At 41.1% G+C, this 27,063-nt stretch overlaps 1 protein-coding gene across 2 annotated transcripts in view; it reads right to left on the bottom strand.

The window, feature by feature from the left end:
* Cntnap4 (contactin associated protein-like 4) overlaps positions 1-27,063 on the bottom strand; it is a 223,873-nt gene that overhangs the window by 13,820 nt on the left and 182,990 nt on the right. For both annotated transcript variants that reach the window (XM_013013005.1, XM_013013006.1), the window contains 6 exons: positions 24,983-25,153; positions 23,955-24,173; positions 12,104-12,343; positions 9,280-9,504; positions 7,589-7,722; positions 6,638-6,725 (listed from right to left, as the gene is read on the bottom strand). In XM_013013005.1, coding sequence (XP_012868459.1) covers positions 6,638-6,725; positions 7,589-7,722; positions 9,280-9,504; positions 12,104-12,343; positions 23,955-24,173; positions 24,983-25,153 — 1,077 coding nt within the window. The remainder of the gene's footprint in view (positions 1-6,637; positions 6,726-7,588; positions 7,723-9,279; positions 9,505-12,103; positions 12,344-23,954; positions 24,174-24,982; positions 25,154-27,063) is intronic.

The following is a 27,063-nucleotide window of genomic DNA, read 5'->3' as shown; positions in this document are numbered from 1 at the left end:
AGAGACAGCCCATGAGTGGTGGAGAACTAACAATCTGGGGGGTGTGATACACCCTGGCTTTTCTCACCCCTGGCTCTGGACTACACCAATTCCGATTGTCAGTGTTCACCGGCCATTGCATAGTTGACATCAGAAGTAATACTGATCATGAACTTGAACTTTTCTGTGGGTGTCCCAGTCCTAGAGCTTGAACTCAGGCCTGGACTCTGGATCACCAGTCAAAGCTGGTGATCTACCATTTAAGCTACAGCTCTACTTCCAGCTTGTTTTTGTAGTTAGAGGTAAGAGTCGCACACACTTTTCTACCTGGGCTGACTTTGAACTGTAATCCTTATATCTCAGCCGCTTGAATTGCTAGGATTACAGACGTGAGCTAGCAGCACCTGACTTTCATTTGGTTTTTAATGATGATACTTTAGAAAGTCTTACAATGGGTTAAATTATATTGGAGCATGAGCACATTTTCCTATTGGAAGGGTCCATGAAGCTTTTAGATAATATAATTATCTTAATTGAAATTTGTTTTTCATGAAATATAGTTGCAACCCAATAAAAGGCTTAATAAACTAGCAACACAATCTATACCCAAATACCTCCTTTGATTAATGGTGTCTTAGGGAAATCTCTTTTTATATAATCTTCCTCATAAATGTTTTATTTAATGGGACTCATGGATGAATCATTCACTTTGACACTGGAACTTAGGCAGGTTGTAAACAACTTATTTAATAAAGAAATGATCTCAGGCTGCCTGCCTCTTTATGAGAAATGGGAAAATAAAAGCGATTGCTTTCCTTCCATCCTCCAATACTCAATTCTACAGATGCGTTTGGACTTTGACAACAATATTTCACTCCAATCACCATTGACATACATAGCAGAGATGAAGCAAGAGGAGATCATTTGTAGTTCACATTATTAAATGGTGCTAAGAATACACAGAACCAGGGAGCTAGTGGCTCATGCCTGTCATCTTAACTACTCCAAAGACTGAGATCTGAAAATCATGGCTTAATGTCAGCTAGGACAGAAAAATCCCTGAGTCTCTTACCTCTAACCTGTAAAAACTCAGACATGGAGGTGTGAGTCAAGTGGTAGAGTACCAGACTTGAGCAGCAGACTTGAACAAGAAAGGAAAGCAAGAGACAAGACCCTGAGTCCAAGCCCTACTATTAGTGAGCACACGCGTGCGCACACACACACACACACACACACACACACACACATTGCAACACTGGCAGAATCTAAATGTGGCTGTTCTTATGCTGAGATGCTAGGATTACCTGTCAGAACCATCCAGTACCTTCTGGCTGTGGCCGTGCCCTCTCCACAATTATATCTTCCTCTCTCCTTCCCAGCCTTGCCCATTGTTTAATCAATTTACTAATCTATTAGCAGAAACATCTCATCATGGCTTTACTTTTTTAATGTGTTCCTAGCGCAGCTTCGTGTTAAACATCGTAACAATTAAGGGCATAGATAACCCCTAGCTCTATTTTAGTAATGATTTTGGCTTTGCCATTGCCTTAATCAGGCTGTCTAGGTTTGTCACCTGAAAATACACTTTTTCTGAGATGACTTTTGCTTTTATCACAGGCATTTTTTGAGGTGTCAGCAGAGTTCTGCATCTCATCACGCTTGACTGCCGAGTGAAATCGAGGTGTGGGATACCATTGTCAGGGAAATATGCTTGGCCAACCCACAGAGATCACACGCTCATGATTATGTGTGCTTTGACAAAAATGCCCATTTCCACCTTGTCACTTGCTCTATAATTAAAATGAGATAGCCAGGCATGGTGCTGCACACCTGTAAGCCCAGCTACCCAGGAGGTAGAAGTAGAAGGATCCCAGTCCAAGGACAGCCCAGGCCAAGTTAGCAGGTAAACTATATCCACAAAACAAACTAAAAACATAAGGATTAGGGATTCAAGTGATAGAGGGCAAGTTCAAGACCTCAAGTTCAAACGCCAATGCCCACACTAAAGAAGGAAGTAAAATCAAATGAGGTAGTGCATTTCTTTGAGCATCATGAATGTCATACTTCTGATCTATGCTTAGGTCTCATGATTAGAAAAACAATTCTAAGAATCTAACTGATAACAAGTTCATACTACACAAATAGTTCTCTGGAGTCAACCAAGGCCTTTGTGAGGATGAAGCCATGTGATGTCTTGATGTTTTAATTACTAAAAAAAAATTCCCAAGCAATGGGGTTGACGAGTTATTTTTCTTATTGTGACATGCATTTCTTATTCTGGCACTTCATTTTACAGCTTGCTTTTAAGTTCACTAACCCATGAAACTTTGAAATTAGTAGAGGAAAACATAGAGACATAAACCTAGGTAGGGACTTCCTGAATTGAACTCCAATAGCTCAGGAAATCAAAGCAAGAACTGACAATCAGGACTGTATCAGATGAAAGGAAAGAATTATCAGAGCCAAGAGTCAATCTACAGAATGAGAGAAGATTTCGATAACTGTTCTTTTCACACAGGATTAATATTCAAACTATACAAAGAACTCAAAAATATTGAACATCAAGCTGGGCACTGGTGACTCACATCTCTAACCCTAGCTACACAGGAGGCTGAGATTTGAGGATATCAGTCCAAAGCCAGACTGGGTAAGAAAGTCCATGAGACTCTTATCTCCAATTAACCACTAGAAAACTGGAAGCAGTGCTGTGGCTCAAAATAGTAGAGCACTAGCCTTGAGCTCAAAAGCTCTGGGACAGTGGCCAAGCCCTGAATTCAAGCCCCATGACTAGCAAAAATAAATAAATAAACATCAAAATATCAAATAATCGAAATGCATAACTGTTTTCAAGAGTTCAAATGGCTAACAACCACACGAAGAAATATTCAACGTGCCTTAATTATGAAGGAAATGTATATCCAAGCAACACTGAAATTCCACGTATCCCTAATCGACAGCACAGCATTAACCAAGAAAATAAACAATACTAAATGCTGGTGGGGATATGGAGAAAAAGGGACCCTCACACCAGTTGGTAGGGGTGTAAAATACTGCAGACAGACATTATGGAAGTCAATATGGAGTTTCCGAAAGAAACTAAAGACAGGGCTACCATATTGTTTTGCTCTCCCCATCCTGGCATATGTCCATCTACAGCACAGATGCCTGTAAACCCATGTTTATTGTAGCTCCATTCACAAATCACCCTTGGTGCCCAGCATCAGACAAATGGATAAAGAAAACATGATATATATTCACTACAGAATATTATTCAGCCACAAAGAAGAATGAAATTACATGTCATTTGCAGGAAAAATGGATTGAATTGGATATCATCGTGTTACACAAAATGACAAGCCAGACACAGGAAGACAAATAATGACCATTTTCTCTCCTATGCGGCATCGAGATCTAAAGGAATAAGAACCATAAACATAAAAGGGTGATTATTTCCCAGAGGAAGGGAAGCAGCTGAAAGTACCAGGGGAAAAGAGAGGGTGAGGGGGAAAGGATGTGATGGAAGGGCATCGTATCCATTTATGAAAAGGTCATAATGGCACCCATTTTTTTTAATTACAAGAAAGATTTTTTCCAAAGGGTGGGGGGAAGTGTGGTAAGAAAGGCTAATAGAAGAGGTGACTATGATCACAACATATTACATGCATGTATGAGAACATCCTATTGGAACCGCTCACTTTATTCAATTAATAGGCACTAATTAAAAAAAAGAGCTGATTTCAAAATGGATCTTCATATCTATTTCCTTCCCAGGAGCTGGGATGACACCCTTACATCAGGCCTTCTGAAGCAGAATTGATCTGGAGAAATACAGGACTCTGAATTTGACATCAAAGCTCACCAAAGGCTTGGCTCAGAATTCTACACATTTCTGTCCCTCTATCCTTCCCCTGTAGACACAGTTGTATTAATCAGCCTTAACAAGCTCCTTCCCCATTGTCTCTTACATAAATGCTCATTTCATTTTTTAAAATGTCTGCCTCTAATCTTATGCTACTAGCAGTCTCTTCAAATAGCTTGGTTAAAGTCATCGATAAACCAAAACTGAGCAATGCTCTTTGGAAAATTATTAGCCTTATTCTTTTTTGCCTTTGGTGTTGGTCCTGGAGTTTGAACTAAGGGCCTGAGTGCTATGCCTGAGCTTTATGCTCAAAGGCTAGTACTCTGTCACTTGAGCCACAGTCTCTGGCTTCTTGGTGGTTAATTGGAAATAAGACTCTCAAGGACTTTTCTGCCCAGGCTGACTTCAAATGGTGATTCTCAGATCTCAGCTTCCTGAGTAGCTAGGATTACAGGTGTGAACCACTGGCACCCAACATTTGCTCATCTTTAACCACCTGGTTGGTCTATTTTACCATAAGTTATTATAGTAAGATACAATAATCTGGTCTCTACCAGTCCATAACAAATTCATAGGACACACAATATTTGACCATAAGTCATTCATCTCCTTTGAATTACAAATGACAAAGCCTCTATCAAGACCCACACCTCAGGCACAAGTTAAATAAATGATCACTCAAACTTTGGGAAGGATAAATTGATTCAGATTATAAAATTCATAGCTCAGCTTGGACTTTCATCTTATTTTTCAACATGAATGATATGCATTTGAATAATATGCAGCTTGAATAAAAACATTAACATCTTTAATTCCACACTAATCTCTCATACTCACTTGCAAAAAAGGAAAACATATATTAAATGTCATTCTCCTATTTAGTTAATACTATCCTCCTCATGGGATACAAATTAATCCCCTCATTATTGTTAAATACATTTAACATACTTCCACTCACCAAAAGAAAATATTGTGAGCATCAGCACTAGCTTTAAATTTGAAGATAAAAGTAGGACTTCAGATGGGCACTAGTGGCTCACTCCTGTAATCCTAGCTACTCAAGAAGCTGAGATCTGAGAATCACAGTTGAAAACCAGACCAACCAGGAAAATCTGTGTTTTTTGTTTTGCTGGTCCTGGGGTTTAAACTCAGGACCCAGGCATCGTCCATGAGCTCCTTTGTGCTTAAGCCTCGTGCTTTACACTTGAGCCACAGAACCTCTTCCAGCTTTTTCTGAGTAGTTCATTGGATATAAGAGTCTCATAGGCTTTTCTGCCCAGGTTAGCTTTGAACTACGATCCTCGGATCTCAGCCTCCTGAGCAGCTAGGGTCACAAGCACGAGTCACAAGCATCTGGCTATTTTCTAAGTTTAACCAAAGGTCTAGCCATGCTTTCTATTCATTTTCAATTCAGTCTCAACACAAGAATTCCTGGGCACACATTGTCTGATCTGCTAATTGCTCATCAGAGGCCACAGTCTAAATCAACCTTAAAGCTACAAAATTAAACAGAATCACCATTTCATGTCAGATGTGTTCATCTCTGCATGGATCCTTCGAGCAAACCGTACAAATGTCTGTATTAAATACTTGGATTTGTGTAATTACCACTGCAAGGCTCACTAGGAATTCTTTCACTTAAGTTTCCAAAAAAGTAGGATTGAGCATGCACACACACACACACACACACACACACACACACATATCACATCACATCGTATCACATCCTCTGTTGTAAAATAGAAAGGCATTGGAATTCAGGGTATCTCCACTGTTTGGAGCATAAGAGCACATAATTTTGGTGCTCATCTTACTACTTATAAGCCTATAAATATTTATAAACCGAGCTATTAACCTTCTAGAGGGCCAATATTTTGATCATTCACCCATGGGTTTAATCAAACATCCTGAAGATCCTGAGACTCTATACAGAGAACATCAGGAATGATTAATTGAGGTACAAATAACTGGAAAGGTCAAAAAGCAAAGGATTCCGTTTAGGATCGTGGGCAAAATACTCCAAGTTAGTGTCAAATATCGGAGGAGGAATGATAAACTCTAAGACCCTCCCCCCCTCCACTGCCAAATAACTTGAAATATCAATAATCACACTAATTTATTCATAGCTAAAAAGGAAACCTTTTTGAAGATGGACCTCCCTGTCTTCAATTAAAGTATTTGTTGGCAAGCATTTTGTAAAAAAAAAAAATGCATAAACAAATTGATGTTCTATCGGCAACATGTTTCTCCTTTAAGTGCTATTTTTCAAGTGCTGTTATCAGAAACAAATCATGAAAATACATAAGAATTAAAGTGTGATTATAATGGAGATTGTGTTGCTGCAGGAGTGGCTAGTAACTAGGATGGTATAAAGAAGGAACCAAGGGCCCAGCCATGGACTAAAGCATAGTCCTTAGCGAGACGAGCAATTACTCTGATCGTCTGTGTCCTGTAGGCCTCCTCCTCATTCTAGCATTAGATGAAAATTGATTGCTGCATACCTTGTTTCCACTATCACGGGGTATCTCTGAAGTGCAGGGGCAACCTCACACTTCATCATGCTGATTGGCACATGACAGAGCCCGGAGCGACCCTACTATGGAAGGAGAAAGCTTGCATAACCCACAGGAAGTTCTCGATCAGTGACATATGCCTCTGTCTTGATCACTGCTTGTGCGAGAATTGAAATAAAGCAAGAAATGTCCTTTTGCAGAGTGCAGTGTGTGTCTGTGTGAGAGAGTCTTCTGATTCATATTCATATATCATGCACGGGGGAGACAAGTTGTTTCTGGTACATACCTAAAATCCTGCCCAGTACTAGAGATTTCACTGCACTGAATTCTGTGCCTGATGACAGATGGACTCCTCTTCTTGTACTCTCGTCAATCTATGTAGTTAGCACGACCATCCATGTGGTTTGTTGTTTCATCAACAAAATGGCAGAAAGAAAAGAAAGACAGAAAAAAATGATAAAAAAATAAGCAACTGTTAACAGCCCTAAAGCTTTAAGGAAAAGAGTGTTTAAAGACATGGTTTTTTAAGCCACTATTTTCTAGCCCATGCTCAGATACTGATTTCCTTCACCTTTTATCCCCTGATGTTATTTCTCTCCACTATAGAAGAAATCCACAACTGATAAAGCCAACAAGAAATTATGTGTTCTTTTTCACTTCAGCACGTTTACCTAGCAGGGTTTTTTTTTTTTTTTACTGGAATCATGCTGCTAAGAAATTTTCTTGTATGTAGAGCTGGAGCATTAGTACTTTTCTTCAAAGCTACCACAGGGAGAAAGAAGTCCATTTTGCTGTAACTCACATCCTTCTCCAAAATTTATCCTGTTAATGCAGTCATTATAATGTCCTAGGATTACAGCAGTGTTCATACCCATCAAAGGTCATTGTGATCCCTTGGAGTGAAGACGGTCCTAACTGTGGTTCATGATAAATGAGACATCATTTCTCTCCTAAGCAGAAGAAAACCAAGGCGAGAACTTCCATATTTTAAGACTTGGATATTGGTAATATATTACAGAGGTCTGCTTCAAAACAACAACAACAACAAAACCTGACCACATTTGATAGTCTTGTTTTTTTTTAATTTTTAGTGTTGTTTGTGTTGTTTTCTGCTTTTGTAATCCATGGAAGACTACTAGAAGGTGATTTTGCTATTCTATTTGTGATTCAATTTCTGCTCTAGATACTCCATGCTGGGTAGGCAGAGTTTGGCTTCTGTTAAGGTTTCCTGCATTACCTCTACAAAAAGCATGTCTTCTTCCCTGTTGAGCTTTATATGGTGAAGTTGTCCATCGGCCATGTTTTTCAAGTCAAAGTTAACAATATCAGGTTCTTGATATTTATTTAGCTTGTACCTTATCTGCAAACTTCCTAAAGTAAGAAAAGGAGACATTTTTAGTAAAAAGAAAAAAATCACATTTTAAAACCTACCTACAGAACTTCAGAATTCTTTTATTGTTGTTCTTTATTCATTTTCTGAAAAAGATTCACAATCATTCAGTTGGATGCCTTCTCTAAACATAACTCCTAAAAAACTATCCTCTTCTAAGTGAAATGATGTTTTCAAAATCAAGATGTCACTTTCTTGTCCTAAACCATCTCTTTCATGACAACCTTATATTTCACCCCTAAAAGTTTAAGACTATGCATATTCAACTTTCTTCACTGACCTCTGACTTTAAAAAAAAATACTATTTCTGCAATGCCAGACTATGCTCTTTATTAGCTCATATTTTTAATGTTAACTCATATTTTTTAAATACTTAGCTCACACTCTAGAAATACAGTTGAGTAATAAGATTATTATAAAGAAATGTTGTTTAACTAAAGAGAAGCAATATTTTCAGGCGACCATAGTCAAACATCAGAACCAAATTTGGATGAAAATAACAGCTTAAAGCCAAGTTTTCCATTAGAATCAACATTCCTCACCTGTCTGCAGAGCTGTTAATTGGAGTGCTGTCCAATTTAACAAGAAGACAAGCTTCAAGCTCAAGCATAGAGTTAGAGTAAAAGCAAATATGCCGACTGAACGATAATATTTTTAATTGTAGTAACCATTGCCCTTGAGCCATACTGGATTTAGTTGCGTTGACATGTTTATGTATTTGTATGTTTGTTCATCTTTCCCACCCAGCGAATTTATTACTAAAATTTTCACCTTTCATACAGATATAGGATACAGTAGACATCAGTGGCCTGTGATTTGTGTTTCTGTGGCCAAGTCAATACCGCGCATGCATGGACCAAAATTTTCCAGGACTGTTTCCTACTGCTCTGTTAGGAGACTGTTACTGGAGCCCGTGTGTCATCTTATGGATACTTTCTTACGTATAATGCTGTTCCATCAATACTCCCTTAATAAGACCTACTTTGAAATGCAAGGAAATATTTACATACAATGAAACGTTGTATTCCAAAATGAACCACAAAATCCATTCCGGTATTCACCAGAACTAGTGACGAACTTGGAGCAGCATGAAACACAAGCAACTCTTTTAGAGAAAGGAACTGCCTATTTGGTTGCCAGGCAAAGTTATCCACATAAATATCTCAAGGCATCTTAATGACTGAAAGGCCTCTTTTGTAGATCAAATGTACGGGATCATAGTGAAGAAGCAAAATGAACACAAAACCTAAGCACATTCTTTTCTCCCTGGTTATTGGAGTTTTGAAAAGCAAGAGTGATGCATATTGTCACTGCCCTAATAGTCTAATTAATTTGCATTTCTCCTCTTTGCCTCTCTCTCTCCCTCCCTCCCTCCTTTCCTCCCTCCCTCCCTCTCTCTCTCTCTCTCTCTCCCTTCTTCCCTCTCTCTCTCTCTCTCTCTCTCTCTCTCTCTCTCTCTCTCCCTTCTTCCCTCTCTCTCTCTCTCTCTCTCTCTCTCTCTCTCTCTCTCTCCCTCTCCCTCTCTCTCTCTCACTCACCATTTCTGGCAATGATAATCGAAAGGTATTCTTTGTAAAAGGAGCTCATATACAGCAGCAGGCTTGGGGAGCGTGTTGTGCGGAAGCTAACTTCGATCATTTCTCTGCTCAGCTTCATATCGCCATGAAAGGACGCGGCATGAGAACTGGAGTTTTTACTCAAGGAATAATTTTCTTGAAAATTGTAAATCACCGATGAGCCAGTTCCGAAATAGGCAGAAATCTCTGAAATGACAGGCACATTTTACATTTTAAAAAAAATCAAAAACCTTTCAGAACAAGGAAGATTTATTAAGGTGCACTTATTGATATGTTACTATTTTAAAACAACAAGCTCCACCGATAGAATAGGCCCTAATTAACATAACACACTCAATTAATAGGGCTTTCACAACAGCTCTTAAAATGGCTGTAGGTTAGGATGACATGTAATTAATTCCTTCATGTAACATCCTAGTTGCAAGCTTGGCATTGTCATCTGAGTTCATATAAGAGCCAAACATCTAGTATTATACCACCTTAAACATCAAATTTCTTATTTAAATATTAACTCCCCATCTATTTATTTGTAGGTAGTATATACTAATTCTCCTCTAATCAGAAGAAAGAAGTATGAATGACACTTTTGATTTCCAGGAGCAATAGGAAGTAATTTAATCATGTGTGTGCATGCATGAGCATGCGTGCGTGCATGCATGCGTGTGTGTGTGTGCATGTGTGCATGTGCACATACACATGCCAGCACTAGAGCTAGAAATCAGGGCCTAGGCCCTGTCCCCTAGCTTTGTCATTCAAGGCTGGGGCTCTACCACCTGGCTTCTACCACTTCTAGCTTTTTCATGGTTAATTGAAGTTAGTCTCATAGACTTTCCTGCTTTAGCAGGCTTTGAACCAAGTTCATCAGCTCTCAATATCCTAAGTAAGTCGGCCCCTTTTTTCTGTGATGCTTTCTTAGATTTATTATGCATTACAAAAAAGAACTCTGTGTCTAGCATTAGTGGGAGAGAGAGGAAAAGATATTTTCTTGTCAGGAACTAACCAAAGGATTCACCGCCTGTTATATATCATTTAACCAAAGTCTCGTATTTTACCTCTGTGGGATGTATATCTAAAATTTAAACACCGAATAAGCCACATAGATATGCATGCAAAGAAAGAGAATAGTAGGATGGATAAATTTGCTTTGAATTCCTGAACTCATTTCTCTTCATTTCTATAGAGTTCTGTTGTTTGAACATAACATATATAATTGATAATACAGTCTAGGTCACAGAGGAATATTTTGATTCCTTTTAGTTTTTCAGGAATTTTTTAACTCATTGCTTTTATTACCTGTGACACCTTGCATCAAAAGCATGCAAGCAAAATGACATCCAAGCTTGGCGCTTACGAGATTGAACTAGAAACTATATCCGGCAAAGAAAGACATATGCTTAGAGAGAAGGAAGTCTTAAGTCCACCTTAAACAAAAATGTCTCCACACTAGACCCAGCAGGGTGTGCTTACTAAATCAAGTTGGATTTGAAATGATAGCTTATTCTTGCTAACAGCAGATGCCTTGAAAAGCACATTTATGCCAAGTTTTCATTAACTACTCCCAACGCTGTCTTAGCACATCAGGCAGGAGTTTCTTTGACTTGGAGCCAATCTCTGCTAGCCTCCTTCGGGGAAAAGTTCAGGAGCCCAGAGATATTCAAACAAAAGTAAATGAATTTAAATTAATTGGCTGTCAGCTTTCTATGAGAAAGTATGAAAATATAATAAATGTTTGTATACTCAGAGAAGTCTGTCCAGAACACTTACTATGACACTCTGTTCTTTGTTTCTGCCAGGATGTGGGTAAGTAAAATAAGAATGAAAAATAGTCTGCTATTCTATTTCCTCAGCAGATATCCATATCAGATCATAAAATATCTGAGGGTCCCAATATTGGTTACACATCAATACTCTGTGTGTGTGTGTGTGTGTGTGTGGTGTGTGTGTGTGTGTGTGTGTGTGTGTGTCTCTCCTAGGGCTTGAACTTGGGGCCCAGGCATTGTCCCTGAACCTTTTTTGTTAAAGACTAGTGCTCTACCACTTGAGCCACAACTCAGCTACAGCTTTTTGGTGACAAGTGTCTCACAGTCTTTACTATCCACACTGACTTCAAATCTTGATCTTCAGACCTCAGCCACCTGAGAAGCTAGGATTTTCAGGGGTAAGCCACCAGTGCCCGGCCACATCTGGCTTTTTTTTTGAGGGGGGGTATTAATCAGAGATAAGAGTCTAACAGACTTTCCTGTCTGGGTTGGCTTTGAACCTTTATCCTCATACCTCAGTAGCTTTCCCAGGTAGCTAGGATTACAAACATGAGCCACTGGTGCCTGGCACACATCACTATTTAAAGTGCAATAATTATTGGGCATAACCCAAAACAAGCAAAAACCAAAATACAGCTTCCTACATTTCCTTGCATGGATGGACATCTTCATCAAAAATAACAACACAGAAGAGCTTTGAAAACACACAACTGTCTCCCAGGGCTGAATGCTGTGCCCCAACTCTTACCAGATGACAGACATTAACTAGAAAGAAAGCAGATACCTGAAGGTAACTATCTATAGATTTGTTTTTTTCCTGCAAGAGATACTTACTGTTTTTCTTCAAGGACTGAGTCAACTATATTTGAGTTAGGCAGAATCGAAGGGAAGACATCCGGTTGGCATTCTCTAGATATGATGCAAAGAAATTCACCAATAGCAATGTCTTTGTTCCCATAGCTACACAGAGAAGCCCTGCGGGGAGTGTCGCGGTCGTGAGTGTCAGTCTGTCTCGTCTCACCTACCGTTGGAGCAGAATGGCCCCGTGTACGCCGAGGCCGAGCAGTCACAGAAGAACCCACTGGGCTTTTCTCTGCACTTCCCTCCGTGGCGACACAGCTTTCCGTAGCTGCCACAGTGTCCAGGACATCCAGGCTGCACCCCCGGTGTCACCTTGGCTCTTTCTTCCAAATCCAAGGTCATCCCGTTCAACTGCAGAGACCGGATGCAGCCCAGGAATCCTCTCTGTCTAGTGGCTGTCCCGCCTAGAAAGGAAATACTGCAAATGCAAGCATGTTCCCAGGTGTCTTAATCAGAGGCCCGACAAGAGAGAGCCAACCCTGAGCTGGCAGAGAAGAGGAAGAATGAAAGCAACAGTGGTAATCTGTGATTGTAGCAAGTATTGAACTTAAAGGCTTCACCTACCAGGCAGGCTACTGTACCAGCCCGGATACATACCCCTCCCTTGATGCTTTTATTACTGCTCAAATAGGGTATTGTTTTGTGACCAGCCTCCACAGTCCGCTGTATGCTTCTACCATGGCAAGAATGACAGGCATATGCCACTTCACCAAGCTTTTCCTTGGTTGAAATGATCTCCATGCTGGCCTGGAACTGTTATTCTCTTACAGATGTAAGCCACTCACACTCAACTCAAAACACTTTCTCTGTTGGGGTGAGGGTACTAAAGTTTAAACGCAGGGCCTTTGCTTCCTTGGATTGCTTGCTCAGCGGGTACTCTACCACCTGAACCAGGACTTCAGCTCTAACTTTTTGCTGGCCAATTGGAGACTGAGTCTCACAGACTTTTCTGCCTGAGTTCTCACGGAACCACAGTCCTCCAGATCTCAGACTCCTGTTCAGCTAGGATGATAGGTGTGGAGTCACCGGCATTTCCAAATGTAGAAACATAATTTTATTTTTATAAAGTTGCATTTATTTTTTTAATCTAAAAAAAAAGATTTCTTAAGCTTTTACTTGTAGACTTCTTTTTTGGTCATTCTCTTTATTTCAAAGAACAAAATAAAACCCATACCATTAACTTGCAATGCATAATGTGACTGATTTTTGTTTGCAATTTTAAATATACCTCTCTGGATTGGCAAATGCAAATGTATCTGGAAAACCTGATCCCAGATGTTTGTTTTAACTCTGTGAGAGTTATTAAGGAATCCTTGAGCGTTTCCAACTTGACTAGGCCTTGTTCTGGTCTTCTGTTTGGAAGGAACATCAGCAAGATGGCAAGAATCCTATCTGGGACTTTTCTCTGATGTGTTTTCCAGCGATTGGTATAGCATTCGCTGTGTATACTTGGGTAGACTGCCAACAGCAGCTGGGGAAGGTAAACACTAAAGCAGCAGTAGAGCCACACCTGCTGACCACGTGACCACCACTTGACCACCTGACAGAAGTCCTCAAACTTCAAGGATTATGCGCATGCATGGAGGGCTCCCGATAAATGTAGACCTGGGGGCTGAGCCTGTGATCCAAACACGGGATTGGGAGTCTAATTCACCTCACTGGTCATCCTCAGCCAGACAATCATGTGACCAGCCTATGCAGGGCACAAGATGACTTGCACACCCATTGGTGTGCAAGGATGCCCTAAGGCGATACTTGAAGTCAGAAGACACTGCCCTGAAATGTAAGGAATCTGGACACTTGTACTGAGCAGCGACTGGATGGTGGCAGAGTTGTCTTACCAGAGTCTCCATCGTTGAACAGCTGGCAGGATCTCTTACCCACTCCATAAAACATCTTCATGTTCATGTTCTCCTCTCCCAATTCATTAAGCTACCTGCAAATCTAGCCTTAATTACTTGAGCTCTCCTCATCCACTGAGATGAAACAGCTTTATGGAGTTCAGACCTTGCTCCAAAACAAAGTCCTAAAAACTCTAAGTCCATCTTTGTCATCATTTACTGAGTTTGACATTTCACTGCTTTCCTTCACTGGGGTCTCTTGTCATTGGACTACATTAGACAGGACGACGGCATTCGCTGGGCACCGACAGCACATACAGCAATGCCCAGTGCACAATAGCTGTGACATCCATTCGTTCCTTCATTCATCCAACCACCTAGCATCATCTTAGGATATCCAGGGTGGAAGAGGGGACCCAGAGATGCCGAGGACCAGATACATGGGACATTTCTGAGTAAGTTACTTGACAGGGAACGAAAGACCTTGTCAATGAAATTTTTGAGAATTTAGACTGGGGAGACATTAGCACCCACTTAGAAGTCAGACACAAAGACAGAATGGTCTCTATGCCAATGGTTGACTTCAAAGTGGTTTGGTTTATAGAACGCATGCAGCTTCAAGGAAGGCTTGGGTTCCGAGTGTGTGGGGTTTGCTTTATACAAACTCACAAGCATGGGGTGGGGGCTGACACTCCCCATTTCTGTTTCTGACTCTTCATGTTTAATTCCTCCAGTGCCTGCTATTCTCCGTGCCTCTCTTCTCCCCTTTCTCTACCAGCTCCTTTCTGTTTCCCCACAAAACTAATGGACTCACGGGATTCTCCTCTCGCAATCTGCCCTCTGTGATGTAATTCATGGAGACTGGAGCTTGCAGTCTTTAGTAAAAATCTTTCCCAGCTAAGCCAGTCCATAGCCCCTGCTTACTCTTGACACAGGAAAACACTGCAGAGAGCTGGGTGCTCTTAAGATTAGAAGTATTCCCTGGTGGATTTCATACCACCATCCATTGTGATCTTGAGATACAACGCAGAGTTCCTGGTGACATCAAGTTGCTGCTCCAGAATATCCGTGTCTCTAATTCAGGGCTCCTCTTAGCTTCCCTCCAGTAGCAAAATAATAATAATAATAATAGGTAATTTGGGGTCTAATAACTACAGTCAGCCTACTTTTGTCTAGTCTAATTCATCTTCTTTGTCTTAAATGATGTGGGGCAGATGAACTCTCTAGAGAAAGAGCGAGAAAATGCAGTCATAGTCAGTCTACAAGGTGTGTATGTGAACCTGGAACAAGGTAGCTTGAGGGGGCGCGTCAGGTTGGGAAAGATGCATTGTACTCACAAACTGAAACCCCTCTGGACAACTACTTAAAGATAATAAAACCCAGATCAGTACATGGATGGATGGGTAGATAAGAGAGAAAGAAAGAGAGAGAGGAAGAAGACTGATGAGGAAATTGGGGTAGACAGAGGCTCAGGAATTGCTGACCATAGGTGCAGTTAAAGAAATATAATAACTACTTCTAGTTAGATATGCAGTCTAATTTTAGAATCCATAGGTAGCCTTCATTCAAAGGTGGTCCTTTTTCTCTCCACTCCCAAGTCGGATTCAAAGGGAAATCTCTTCAATTTTCTCCTGCAAATCAGATCATCTTTGCTTGGCTTGGCATTTAACTATTCCCACGTTGGCTCAGCAGCTTTATGCTGGGCAGTGTGTGACATTTTAGGGACAACGTAGGATGTGATTTCTTAAAGAGATTACAGTCTAGAAAGATATTGAGACAGAGAAACGAATGGTGTTGATGGCAGAAACAGATACGGGGGAGAAGAATTGAGAGAATGTGGTTATTAAGAGGAAAAAAAAGCATGTGTGTGTGTGTGTGTGTGTGTGTGTGTGTGTGTGTGTGTGTGTGTATGAGTGAATCATTAAGTTGAAGTAGAGAAAAAACCAACTCCTAGCTTTGCAAACCTAATTTCTTTATTCCATACTTCCAAAGAGTTTCTGTTTACCTGATCCAAAAGTTTTGCAAGGTATCTGTACCTTTATCAGAGGACATAATGTCTAATTAGACATAAATAGACAGATCACACATTCCGGACGATTTCTACTTTGCCACTCGGTTTTAAGTAACTCTTTTTTGTCACTTTTCAGATGTAACTCTGAAAAGCATGGCTCATGTAAATAAGATTGGGCTTGAAAGCTTAATTAAAGATTGCAATGCCTTTCCAGGGTTAGAGTATGTCCAATTAAAATGAGTTGCAGTTTGATTAATTGATTCCGGATGTTTCTGCTGAGCTATTATGTTTGGAACTATCTTCCAATTAATTTTCTATCAATTTACTAGCCATGTTCTATCAGGCATAATGAATTCTGGAACTTCACAGACGCTGTGTATCTTGAGAAGCAAATGTCCAACTTCCCTATGTTACTGGATCTCAATCGAGCCGTCGGCCTGAGTAACGGGATTGAGGTTTTAGTGCCCAAGGAACCAAGCGAGGTGCTGAGCGGACTAAATTAGGCTCTACCTGTTGGTCCAACGCTTTCATCGCATTCATTACTCTCAGGAAACTCGTCTAAGTGACAGATGTTATTTTCATGAAATTGGAGCCAGCAGCTCTTTCCTATGCCAATTTTCCACTACTTTTTGTGTCAGGAAGACCTTTGAGATTACACTTTGATTTTTTTTTTACAGAAAAAGGCAATTTATTCATGTGCTGTGCTCAGATATCATGGAGGATTAATTGGGAATGACTGAGTAATTGGCCCAGGAGTTCTTAAAGAAAGAAAAAAAATACATGATGCTCATACCTCTCTTTAAAAATTCAAGGTTATAAAAGCTAGCAGGGCAGGGCCCACAGGCTCTCCTTGACCTTGATGAGAAGTCAGGAGGAAGACAGCTAAAGTGGGCTGACCAACCAGCACAGGGCCAGCCAGCAACGGGGCATGTGGATTGGGCCCAGGTTCAGTGCAAAGAATGAAAGGAAATGGCCTTCTGGATCTAGAGCTCTGGGTTTGAGTCCTGACGATGTGCAGCCATCCTGAGAGGAGAGGATCTTCCAGAACAGGGGGGTGTGAGACAGTGGGGTAGACTGTCGGACTGGAAGCTCGGCTTTCATGTTACCATGCTCTGTTCTTGTTGAGCAAAGTTCTAGATCCACCGCATGGAGGAACACCATTCATATTGATTCTTATGGGTGCAGCCCACTACGGCTCTCTGGTTCAACCCTAGTTGGGTCTGTCTTAAAGAAATGAACTGCTTGGGGACGGGTGGGGGTGGGTGGGTAATTAAAGCATATTGTCTAGGCTCAAGGACTTCTGCAACTTGAATTCTGCCTTTGGTGAATGGCCCCACAAGATTGTTTTCCCCACTGAATGGAGGAAAGCAAGCATACTAAGGGTTTCTTAGGCTAATGACAGAGAAGAGACACCTCAGGGAAGAGACAAGAGCATCATTCAGAGGATATGATTATATTACAAGAGAAATATGACCTATATTGTACTGAATTGGTAATGAGGGGGTACATTTCCTACAATGAAAATCAGATCTGAATAAAAAGTAGTCAAGCATATGACTATTTGATATTCTCTTAGCAGGACTGTATTTTAGCATATCAAAAATGGAAAGTTTTTTTTAAAAAAAGACAAAAATCTGGAATATATTCTAATTAAGAATCACTATTCATCCAAAGACGTCGTTAGCAACAGGAAAATGCGTTCAAGTCTCTGAGAGGCAGAAGATACTTGTAATAAAGTTATACGGCAAAGGCCGATTCAATATATATAGAGTGCTAATAAATTTATATATCTCAAATAAAGGAAAAAATCTTATAGATGACAGCAGCAAATATGAGCAGCTACCACAAGCAAGGACATGCAAATATTCAGCAAAGGTAAGGCCGGACATCCTGTTTAGCACACACCCACCCTATCAGCCAATAACCGTACACATTGATGCAAGAGAAATACAAACACACACTGGCTCAGGAGAGACAGCACAGCAACACATTTGTAAGATCTGATGTTCGAAACTACTAAAATGCCTGTATTCAAGAACTAAATCTTATCTTTGTTCAGACACTTTCAGTTTCCCCAAAGAACCCAGATGAGGCGGCTGACCAAGTGAGATTAAGAATTAAGACGTCAGAGCTTGTGGACACTGAGTGTTCACTATCAACCTTTGTTCAGGGCATTGGGAGAATGCTCGCTCTAGATACTCCATAAATATTCGCTGATTCGATGCAATTCAAATGTAACGCAAATGGCTTCTGACTATGTCAGGGGTCCTTCGCCGGGTTCTAGTCCCACCCGTTTGCAATGGAGTTTAACTCATTTAAAAACTTGTCAGGGAAAGAATTGAGACAGGAAACAAAAATTGCAGAGTTGGTTGAATGAAAATCAATTCAAGGCTAATTTAAGAAGCTTCTAGGGGAGAAAAAAAATGCTGAGTTTACAAACCAAAATAGAAAATGACCACTGTCACACTTCAGTTTTTTTTTTTTTTAAAGATTGATTCTTTTCTCTCCATCAGTTCCGTAGCTGGTGAAGGAATGTTTGCAAGTCCATGATAACAGCGGTAGCTCAGGACTGAGAGCTCTGCGAGTTAACCAGGTCAAGGGCAGAGATTGAATACACCGATAGCAATGGCATCACTAAAATCATTTCCCACAGCAATAGATAGCAGCTCCGAAGAAGACTATTGAAGACATGTCACAAATCTCTTCCTCTGTCTCTGTCTCTCTGTCTGTCTGCTTCTCTGTGTCACACACACACACACACACACACACACACACACACACACATGCACATACCCCAAAGTAAAAAGGACCCTGTGCTACAAATAAGAAGAATGGTGAGGGATTTGCAGGGCACCTAGCTCAGTGGCACCCTGCTTGTCTGATGTGCTAAAGGCCCTGGGTTCAATCCCCAGCACTACAACAAACAAATGAAGTGGCCAGGCATGCGCTATGAGCTGAAGATGGATCGTCTTGGTTGGCATGAGAAGCAATGTGGCGTGGTGATGTTGGGGAATATTTAAAGAAGGAGAGATGTTTGTCGTGTTGGACTCTTGTTTCCAAACTGATGTCACATTCCTGGATGTTAATCTTTCCCACCCGTTCCTATAAGCACGTTGGCTCTTGGTTATTTCTCCCTTGCTGTGTATGGTATCCTCACGTTTGGATTAGTTGAAGATAGTTGCTCTCATATTTTGGAACCACGAGGACTATTTAAACTATCTTCGAGGCTGTGTGTGAGTGGCTCATACCTGTAATCCCAGCCATCCAGGAGGCATAGATGAGGATGATTGTGGTTCAAAACCAGCCTGAGAAAAGACTTAGTGAGATTCCCCCATCAACAAAAAGAAGGTGTGGAGCCAGGGCCCCTATCCTCAGCTTCATATGAGAGGCATTAGGAGGAGGATGGCAATCCAGGACCACCCTGGAAAAGAAGTGTGAGACTCTAACCTGAAAAAGACCTACAGCCTAAAAGCCTGGGGATGTGGCTAAAATGGTACAGCGCCTGCCTAGATATCACAGGGTCCTGAGTTCAAACCCAAGAACCACCAAGAGAAAAGGAAAAGCCTTCTATTTCCTATTTCATGATGCAACTAAACTCATACTTGCATTTTTGGAGCTCCTTTTACTATTTTCTTATGGCCATTTGAATATACGTATGCTGTCCAGCTGCATCCCACATTTGAAAGCACTATTTATTTTTTCCTGCCTTTCCTCAGAAGTTCAAGCATTAATCTTGCCTCAGAGTATTACTCTGTGGTGTGAACAAACTCAGAATTGGTCTTCAGTGACCAGGGTAGACCCAGCAGTTAAGAGAGGACACGGGATTCCTTTACATGATTCCTTTACTGGCCACTTCTGAGAGATTCCCAAAAACATTTCTATAAAAAGATCATGAATGTGCAACATTAATAAATATCCTTAACATAGATGCAGTCCGTGTAACACATCAAAAAATTAGCAGGCATTCAAAGATCTACAACATTCTGTTTGCAGATATGGGGTAAAGATAGTATCTCAAATGTACTTATTTCTATTTGCCATGCTATTAATATTACTTGTGTTTCCTTGATCACTTGAAATATTGGACAATAATTTTCTGCTAACTTTGTTTATATACGTCTCTGTGTGTGTGTGTGTGTGTGTGTGTGTGTGTGTGTGTGTGTGTGTGTGTGTGTGTGTGTGTGTGTGTGTGTGTGTCTACCAGTACTGAAGATTGAACTCAGGACTTGAGCACTGTTCCTTAACTTTTTCACTCAAGACCAACACTCTAGCGCTTGAGGCATACTTCCATTTCTGGATCTTTGCTGGAGATAAGAGTCACACAGTCTACCTTTGTCTAACTTTGAACTGTGATCCTCAGATCTCAGCCTCCACAGTAGCTCGGATTACAGGCATGAGCCACTAGCACCCAAAGACAAATTTTTGTAGCTACAGTTTTGTCCTATATTTGTATGGATTGTGCTTCTGTGTAATTAAGAACGTTGTTATTATTATGACTATCATCATCATTGTTATTAGTCTCTGGTTCTGAAACATTTTTATTAGAATAAAGTCACACTGGACGTGGGTAGGCTTATTTTTCCACAGTGATGTTGACACCAACCATTTATCCCTTTTTACCCACATATAAAGGGTAGTGGTTATGCTCACTTAAAAACTACTGATTCGTCATAATTATTTTTAAGATGGACAGATGAAGTACAAATTAAACTCTTGAGCTTGTAAGTAAGGGGAATTAAATTACCCTTTACAATTTCAACCAGAAAATCAATTCTAGTATATTAAAGTTAGAGATTTCCAGTCACCCACGGAACCATGGGGCTCTCGGAGGAGAATGAGACTCGATGCTGACATGTTTATTAGTATGTGAAGAAGCCATTTCCAAGAGACAGGCTCCTTGTCCACAGGACATGGGCTGCCACAATCTATGAGCAGAGAAGCCTGGCTTCCTGTTGAGAGTGTAATTATGAGGTAGGTGGGACTTCACTGTAGGAGAGAAAGGAGGTACGGCATTTCTCTAGGCTATTGAAGAAAGCCCTCAGCTTTCTGTAGCATGAAGAGCTCATCATAGATCATCTGCATTGTGGTTCCAAAGAACAGCGTTCACTATGGCCATAAGTTAAAGACACAGAAAGCAAGCATGCAAAGTTAACTCCAGCTGAAATTAAAAACTAGGAAAGAGAAATCTGAAGACTTACAAAGAAGCCCCGTACCCCCAAGGGTGAGCAGGGAATCAGGAATAACCAATTCGTTAGCAAGCTGTGTGGTGCTTTACATGCCAAGCAGGTCCCGACACACCTGCTCTAGCTTATACCCCATTCTCTCTCACACACAGGCTAAAGTTGCCCTCCTTCCCTGCCCCCCCTTCCTCTAGGTCTTTCACACCATCAAGTGAGAACCTGGGAAATGTAACCTAGTTAGTACCAGATCCCTGATTCCTGCGCATAAAGGCCACATTCCACATCTGGGCCTCCAACGTGAGGTCCATAACTCAGCTTCTTTCCCTGCATCTGTTCCATCACACTCTTTCTTCTTCTCTGCAGCCATATTGGCTTCCCCTTTGCTCCTGAACACCTACAATGTCTTCCCTCCACCTTGAGGATGACCCTGCCACCTGGAATTCTCTTCTGTAGGGGTTAAAAGCATTCTTCTCTCTCCTAACGACTCTGGCCTCTGCTCAGATGTTAGGGTTTCAGAAAGTGGCTTCCTCCACCCTTTTTGAAATCTAAGCACACCTATCCGAATGGCATGATTTTGTGTCTCTGCATTTTACTTGATAGCTTTCATCCCTATCTGAATACACACACACACACACACACACACACACACACACACGTGTGTGCATATACAGTATTTTGGTGTCAATTCTCATTACCAGTTGGCCATCTCCTGCCTCTTTCACTGAAATGCGCTCTTGAGAAAGCAGCGAAGTTTGGGGTTACAGTATAACCCCATCATTAAATTAGCTCTAATTACTACTAACTCTTTTTTAAACTAGTCTCTCATCCACAGTGCTGTAATTCGGTATAATTTTTAAAGATTATAATGTGTCTGTCGTGGAGTCTGGAGGGAAAGATTTCTCTACAAACTTAGAAAAAAATCTGATGTATTCCATAATATGTTGTCAGTTGATAAACCAGTATTTTGTTTTGTAAGCACTTTTGTATTAGCTTGATCCAAACCCTTTCTTAGAAGAGTGGGAAAGCAAGTCCATTAGTCTTTAAGGAAGACGGAAAGTACCTGGTTCAGTTGACTCACAGTTTCTTGAAAGTAGGAATGAAGAAATGGCACAACCCGATCTTTATGTAGAGTCCATATAACTTTCTCCCCTGCCTTTCCTTTCAAATGTTCACTGCTCTTGACTTCAACCACAATCCAGAGTGCCATTCCAAAACTCAAACCCCGTATGGAGATGTTAAAGGCACCACTAATTGTCTCAATGAAGGGGAAATCTCTCCGATCCTTGTTCAGATTAGCAGCCATGACTTTTAGAGAAAAAAAAAAAAACCTAAAGCAATTTTCTGATGTCATACTGAACTTCATTACATCCAATTCGAAATCAGATTAAGGCCAGGATCCCTACCAGACCCAATACAGAGTGATTCTAAGTCTATGGAGTCAAAATTCACACCAAGGATAAAAGGTCATCTACAGGCAAATGGCTGCATATTTCACTGAAAAATTCGAGGACAATTTCAGCTCTCTCAATTTCCTAGAATAGTAAAGGCTATTTCCAAGACACTGGCAGATTTTAAATTGCCATACCTTTCGTTGTGGCCCCCTTTTTTTTTCTCCCCTCCCTTTTTTGTGAATCGGAGAAATATCTATGACAATTTCCTGACCCAGCTGCTAGCCTGGTATTAAAAGAAAAGCTATATATTTCTTCTCAAGTATTCTTTATTATTTCTATACCCTTAAATAAGCCTGTGGAGTGGCCAGACCATCACGATTAGATTGTCTCTCACAGTGCCTTATTCATTAAATACCTTTGGAGTAAAAGAAAGAATAAATCATAAAAGTAATAAGTAACAAAATGTATTAGGAGTCCTGAATATGGCGTTGTCAACTATGTTATAAACAAGCTTCATTTCCAGCAGTAAGAGAGCTAATAAGACTAGGTTGTCGGGCAACAGAAGGTATAATCAGGAGCTGACACATTCTGGTCTATATATAGCTCCTGAAAATATTGAAAATATGATTTCTGATGGTTCCTCATTTATCCTGTTTTATAGTGTTTTGAGGCCTCTATTTCCATTAAAATGCATCTATTAGCAGTGATCAAATGGGAGATGGTTCTTTGAACTGCATGGCTCACAGGTTCTATGAAGTAATTAGCAAAGACACTAAGGAAAACAAATCCATTGTGGGGGACAGAAGGGGAAGAAAATTTCCCCCATCACTATAAATGACAACTAAACAGGTTCAGAAAACAAAGCAACACCTGGCTATTGATCTCTGGCAGGTTCTCAGAAGAGGGGAAGGAAAAGAGGTGGAGCTAGTGGCAGTGGTGATGGGGGCTTGGTACTCTGCTCCTATTTTTCTTTCCTGTTAGTAGCATGCTTTAGATGCTGCACGGGACAGGCATGGGCGCCAGGAACACTGGATCACAAGGAAGGCCCTTTGATTCTGGGACGGGAGCTCCAATTCTGGCTATTGACAAAATCATACCAAAACCATTAGCAAACAAACCAGACTCTGTCATATGAAGTAGGTAGGTATGTGGACTTAGGAATTCGAATGTTATTTGCTGGGTGGATTTTTTTATTAGTATCATTTTATTAGCTTTAAGTAGTTGTCCAAGGGAGATTTTTCTTTGTTTTGTTTTGGTTTTTTTTGCTGGTCCTGGGGCTTGAACTCAGGGCCTGGGCACTGTCCCTGAGCCTCTCAGTGCGCAAGGCTAGCGCTCTACCACCTGAGCCACAGCGCCACCTCTGGCTTTTTCTGTGTATGTGGTACTGAGGCATCGAACCCAGGGCCACATGCATGCTAGAGGAGCACTGAGCCACCTTCCCAGCCCCCAAAGGAGCTGGCTTGTGTTTACCTCCACACGTGTCCGTTTATGAGCACAAAGCATCTTGATCAGCATAACCCCTTTCATCATCCTTCCCCGCCTCTTCCAACCCCACTCATCCCCCATCTTCCCAGTTCTACAGTCATACTTACCCACGAAGAGCTGGCTGTTGAGCTGCAGGAGAGCATGGCCATCGGCCGGGGCCGGTTGTGTCTTGGGCAAGAGCTGGTCCACCTCGAGGGACGCCTCCTTCATGTTCCTGCCGACCCGGACATGGTGCCACTGGTTGTCATTGAAGCGGGTGGGCGATTGCACCGAGATCTCGAAGGGCCCGTTGCCCACGTCGAAGGAAAAGGTCACCGTGGTCGGAGCTGCAGATAAGCAGATGTGAAGATTGTTCCAGTGGCTACATGGGAAGAACCATCATCAAACAGAGAGGCAGTGCTATCCTAGGAGTCAACGGCAACCTGGTAGAAATGGAAGTTCTGATGGAGACTCGAACAGTAAGACAGATTACTGTTTGGGAGGAGAGGCGAGGCAATATGGCTTAAGAACTTTGTCTGCTGAGCACTGGGGGCTCATGCCTAGACCTGAGGACCACAGTTCGAGGCCAACTCAGGCAGGAAAGTCCATGAGTCTCTTCAATTCATCTCCAAAAGGGAGCTGTGGCTAAGGTAGAGCACTAGCTTTGATCACCAAAGTTCAGAACAGTGCCTAGGCCCAGAGTTCAGGCTCCAGGACTGACAGGAAAAAAAATCTGAGTTAATTAATAATGAGTTAATAATAATGATGATGATTAATAAGTTTATTATTAAAACAATACTACTTAAGCCAGGGCACAAAAACTAAATAAACCATCAGGGATGTGACGTAAAAATACTTGATTCTGTGTCTTAAGATTTATATGTTTTTCTAGGCATGCAAGATGCATCCGTAATTTTGTAGTCATCTGAAAAATTGTTTCTATATTTTTAATTACTTGAATTTCAACTCTTATTACTTGTGTTGAAAAATCACGTCATTTTTCTCTCATAAAGATGTCGTTATGCGGAATTCCTTCAAGGGGATTCAATGAAAATATTTAACTAGTAAAGTAGGAAGGTGAATTCCTTAAAAATTAGTCAAAGGATTTTCTATGGAATGGTAGTCTCTCGTAGACGTCTCTGGGGAGGGAACTTACAGCGTAGCTCTATCCGTATAAAATCAGTAATTCCCAGGTTCTCTAAAAAGACTCCAGATAGGGCTGTTGTCTTAAAAAAGAAAGATACATCAGCACTAATCTCTCCCTGGAAAGTTGGAAAATGAAGGTACGAAGCCTCAGTATTGAAGGAAGCTGAATTCCAGAATGATGCTGTTAAAGGGGGGGGGGGGGGGGGGGGGGGGGGGGGGGGGAAGAAAAAGGTGAAGAACAAATTCACAACCCACCATGAATGATGTACAGTAATAATACTTTTTCTACTTAGCTGTTTTTTTTTCTATGTGAACATTGTTTAGTCATGCAAAAGTGGTTTAGATTTTACTATGAACTGTGCAGAATACAAGGCTTGCATACAGGAAGAGAAATTTCACAGGAATTACAACCCTGAATTATTTTCAACCAGGACAAGAATTATCACTGCAGAAATGATCTCAATAGAAGGAAACGCAGTCCCACTTTAAATACTAAGCTCCTCCAAAGTAATATTTTTGTTTGTTTGTTTGTTTTGTTTTTTGGGGGTCCGGTCATGGGGCCTGAACTCTGGGCCTGGGTGCTGTCCCTCAGCTCTTCAGCTCAAGGCTAGCACTCTACCACTTGAGACACAGCGCCACTTCCGGCTTTTTTCTTATGTGGTGCTGAGGAATCGAATCCAGGGCCTCGAGCATGTGAGGCAAGTGCTCTACCACTGAGCCACTTTCCCAGCCCCCAAAGTCATATTTTTAAGAACATGCCGAGCTGTAATAGGTTAATTTTTTTTATAATTTGAAAATGTAAACACCCACTTGCTTTGACTAACTAAACCCTTAAAGAAGCTCACAGATTTTTTGTTCTAACACACACACACACACACACACACACACAGTTTACAAGATCATAAGATGGGCCTTCAGAGTTCTTTTTAAACCAAGATTACATTTTAAATATCCTCATCTAATTACAGAGCAAGACCAACTTCCTCTGTGTGGCGCTGCTATTCCCTGGCAAATGCTCTCCTCGTTCAAAGTCATCCGTGACTTTGTGGGTAAGAATCATGCAAATGGATGGCTCACACTCGTAATCCCAACTATTCAGGAGGCTGAAATCTGAGGATCTAGGTTCAAAGCCAGACCAGACAGAAAAGTCTGGGAGACGCATATCTCCAATCAACTAGCAAAAAACTGGACGTAGAGGTGTTGCTCCAGTGGTAGGGCACCATCATTGAGCGAGGTCCTGAGTTCAAGGCACAGTACCAGCATACATACATGCCCCCACACACACACACACAACACATACACACACACAGCGAAGTAAACGAAAAAATATTCTCAAAAAGTCTCAACAACAACAACAAAAGAATCTGCAAAGAATTATGTTGACCTTAAAGCTAATTATAGTTACTGTCCAAATACAACCTTTGTCTTATTTTGCTTGGCACTGGGGGTTGACCTCAGTGTCTCAGGCTTACTATGCGTTCACTCTCTCTCCCATTTGATCCACCCTTAGTTCTTGGTGCTAATATAGACAGGATCTCCTTTTTGTCCAGGTTGATCGGAACCATGATCCTCCTATTTATGCTTCCTCTTAGATTTGGGAGGACAGCCACGCACTACCACAGCCCAGTTTCGTTTTAAAGTTGGGATGGCACCTTATGAGCCTTTTCTCTTTCATTTTCTTTCCCTTCTCTCTTTTTGGCCAGGCTGGCCTCAACTATGACACCCCCAATATTAGCTGTCCATGAGCCACTGGGCCTGGCTCAAGTACAACCGTTTCTTTTCACTTTTTTTTCAGACTGTTTTTGTCGATATCTGCAACTTTCCTTTGGGAAAAAAATATATATTATGGGTGCTATATATAGGAGAAAATATGGAAGATACATTATAAATGCAGTGGCAGTTGCTGACAGGAATGAAGTACAGCTGGATAGATGTAGTTGGTAGGGAGAATTATTAGAGAAATGAGCTGTGCATTGTGGCTGTCAACAGCAAATTCTGGGCACATCAACTAGTAATGCCATTTTTAGGTTTAAGCAACTGCCTCTGCTCACACCCAACCCTGATTAAATTCTGTGTTGAAATCATCTCCCC

The sequence above is a fragment of the Dipodomys ordii genome, unplaced genomic scaffold, assembly GCF_000151885.1.
Source record: "Dipodomys ordii isolate 6190 unplaced genomic scaffold, Dord_2.0 Scaffold18, whole genome shotgun sequence".
Lineage (NCBI taxonomy): Eukaryota > Metazoa > Chordata > Mammalia > Rodentia > Heteromyidae > Dipodomys > Dipodomys ordii.
The sequence above is the reverse complement of the archived record's forward strand: the minus strand, read 5'-3'. Positions and strand labels throughout refer to the sequence as shown.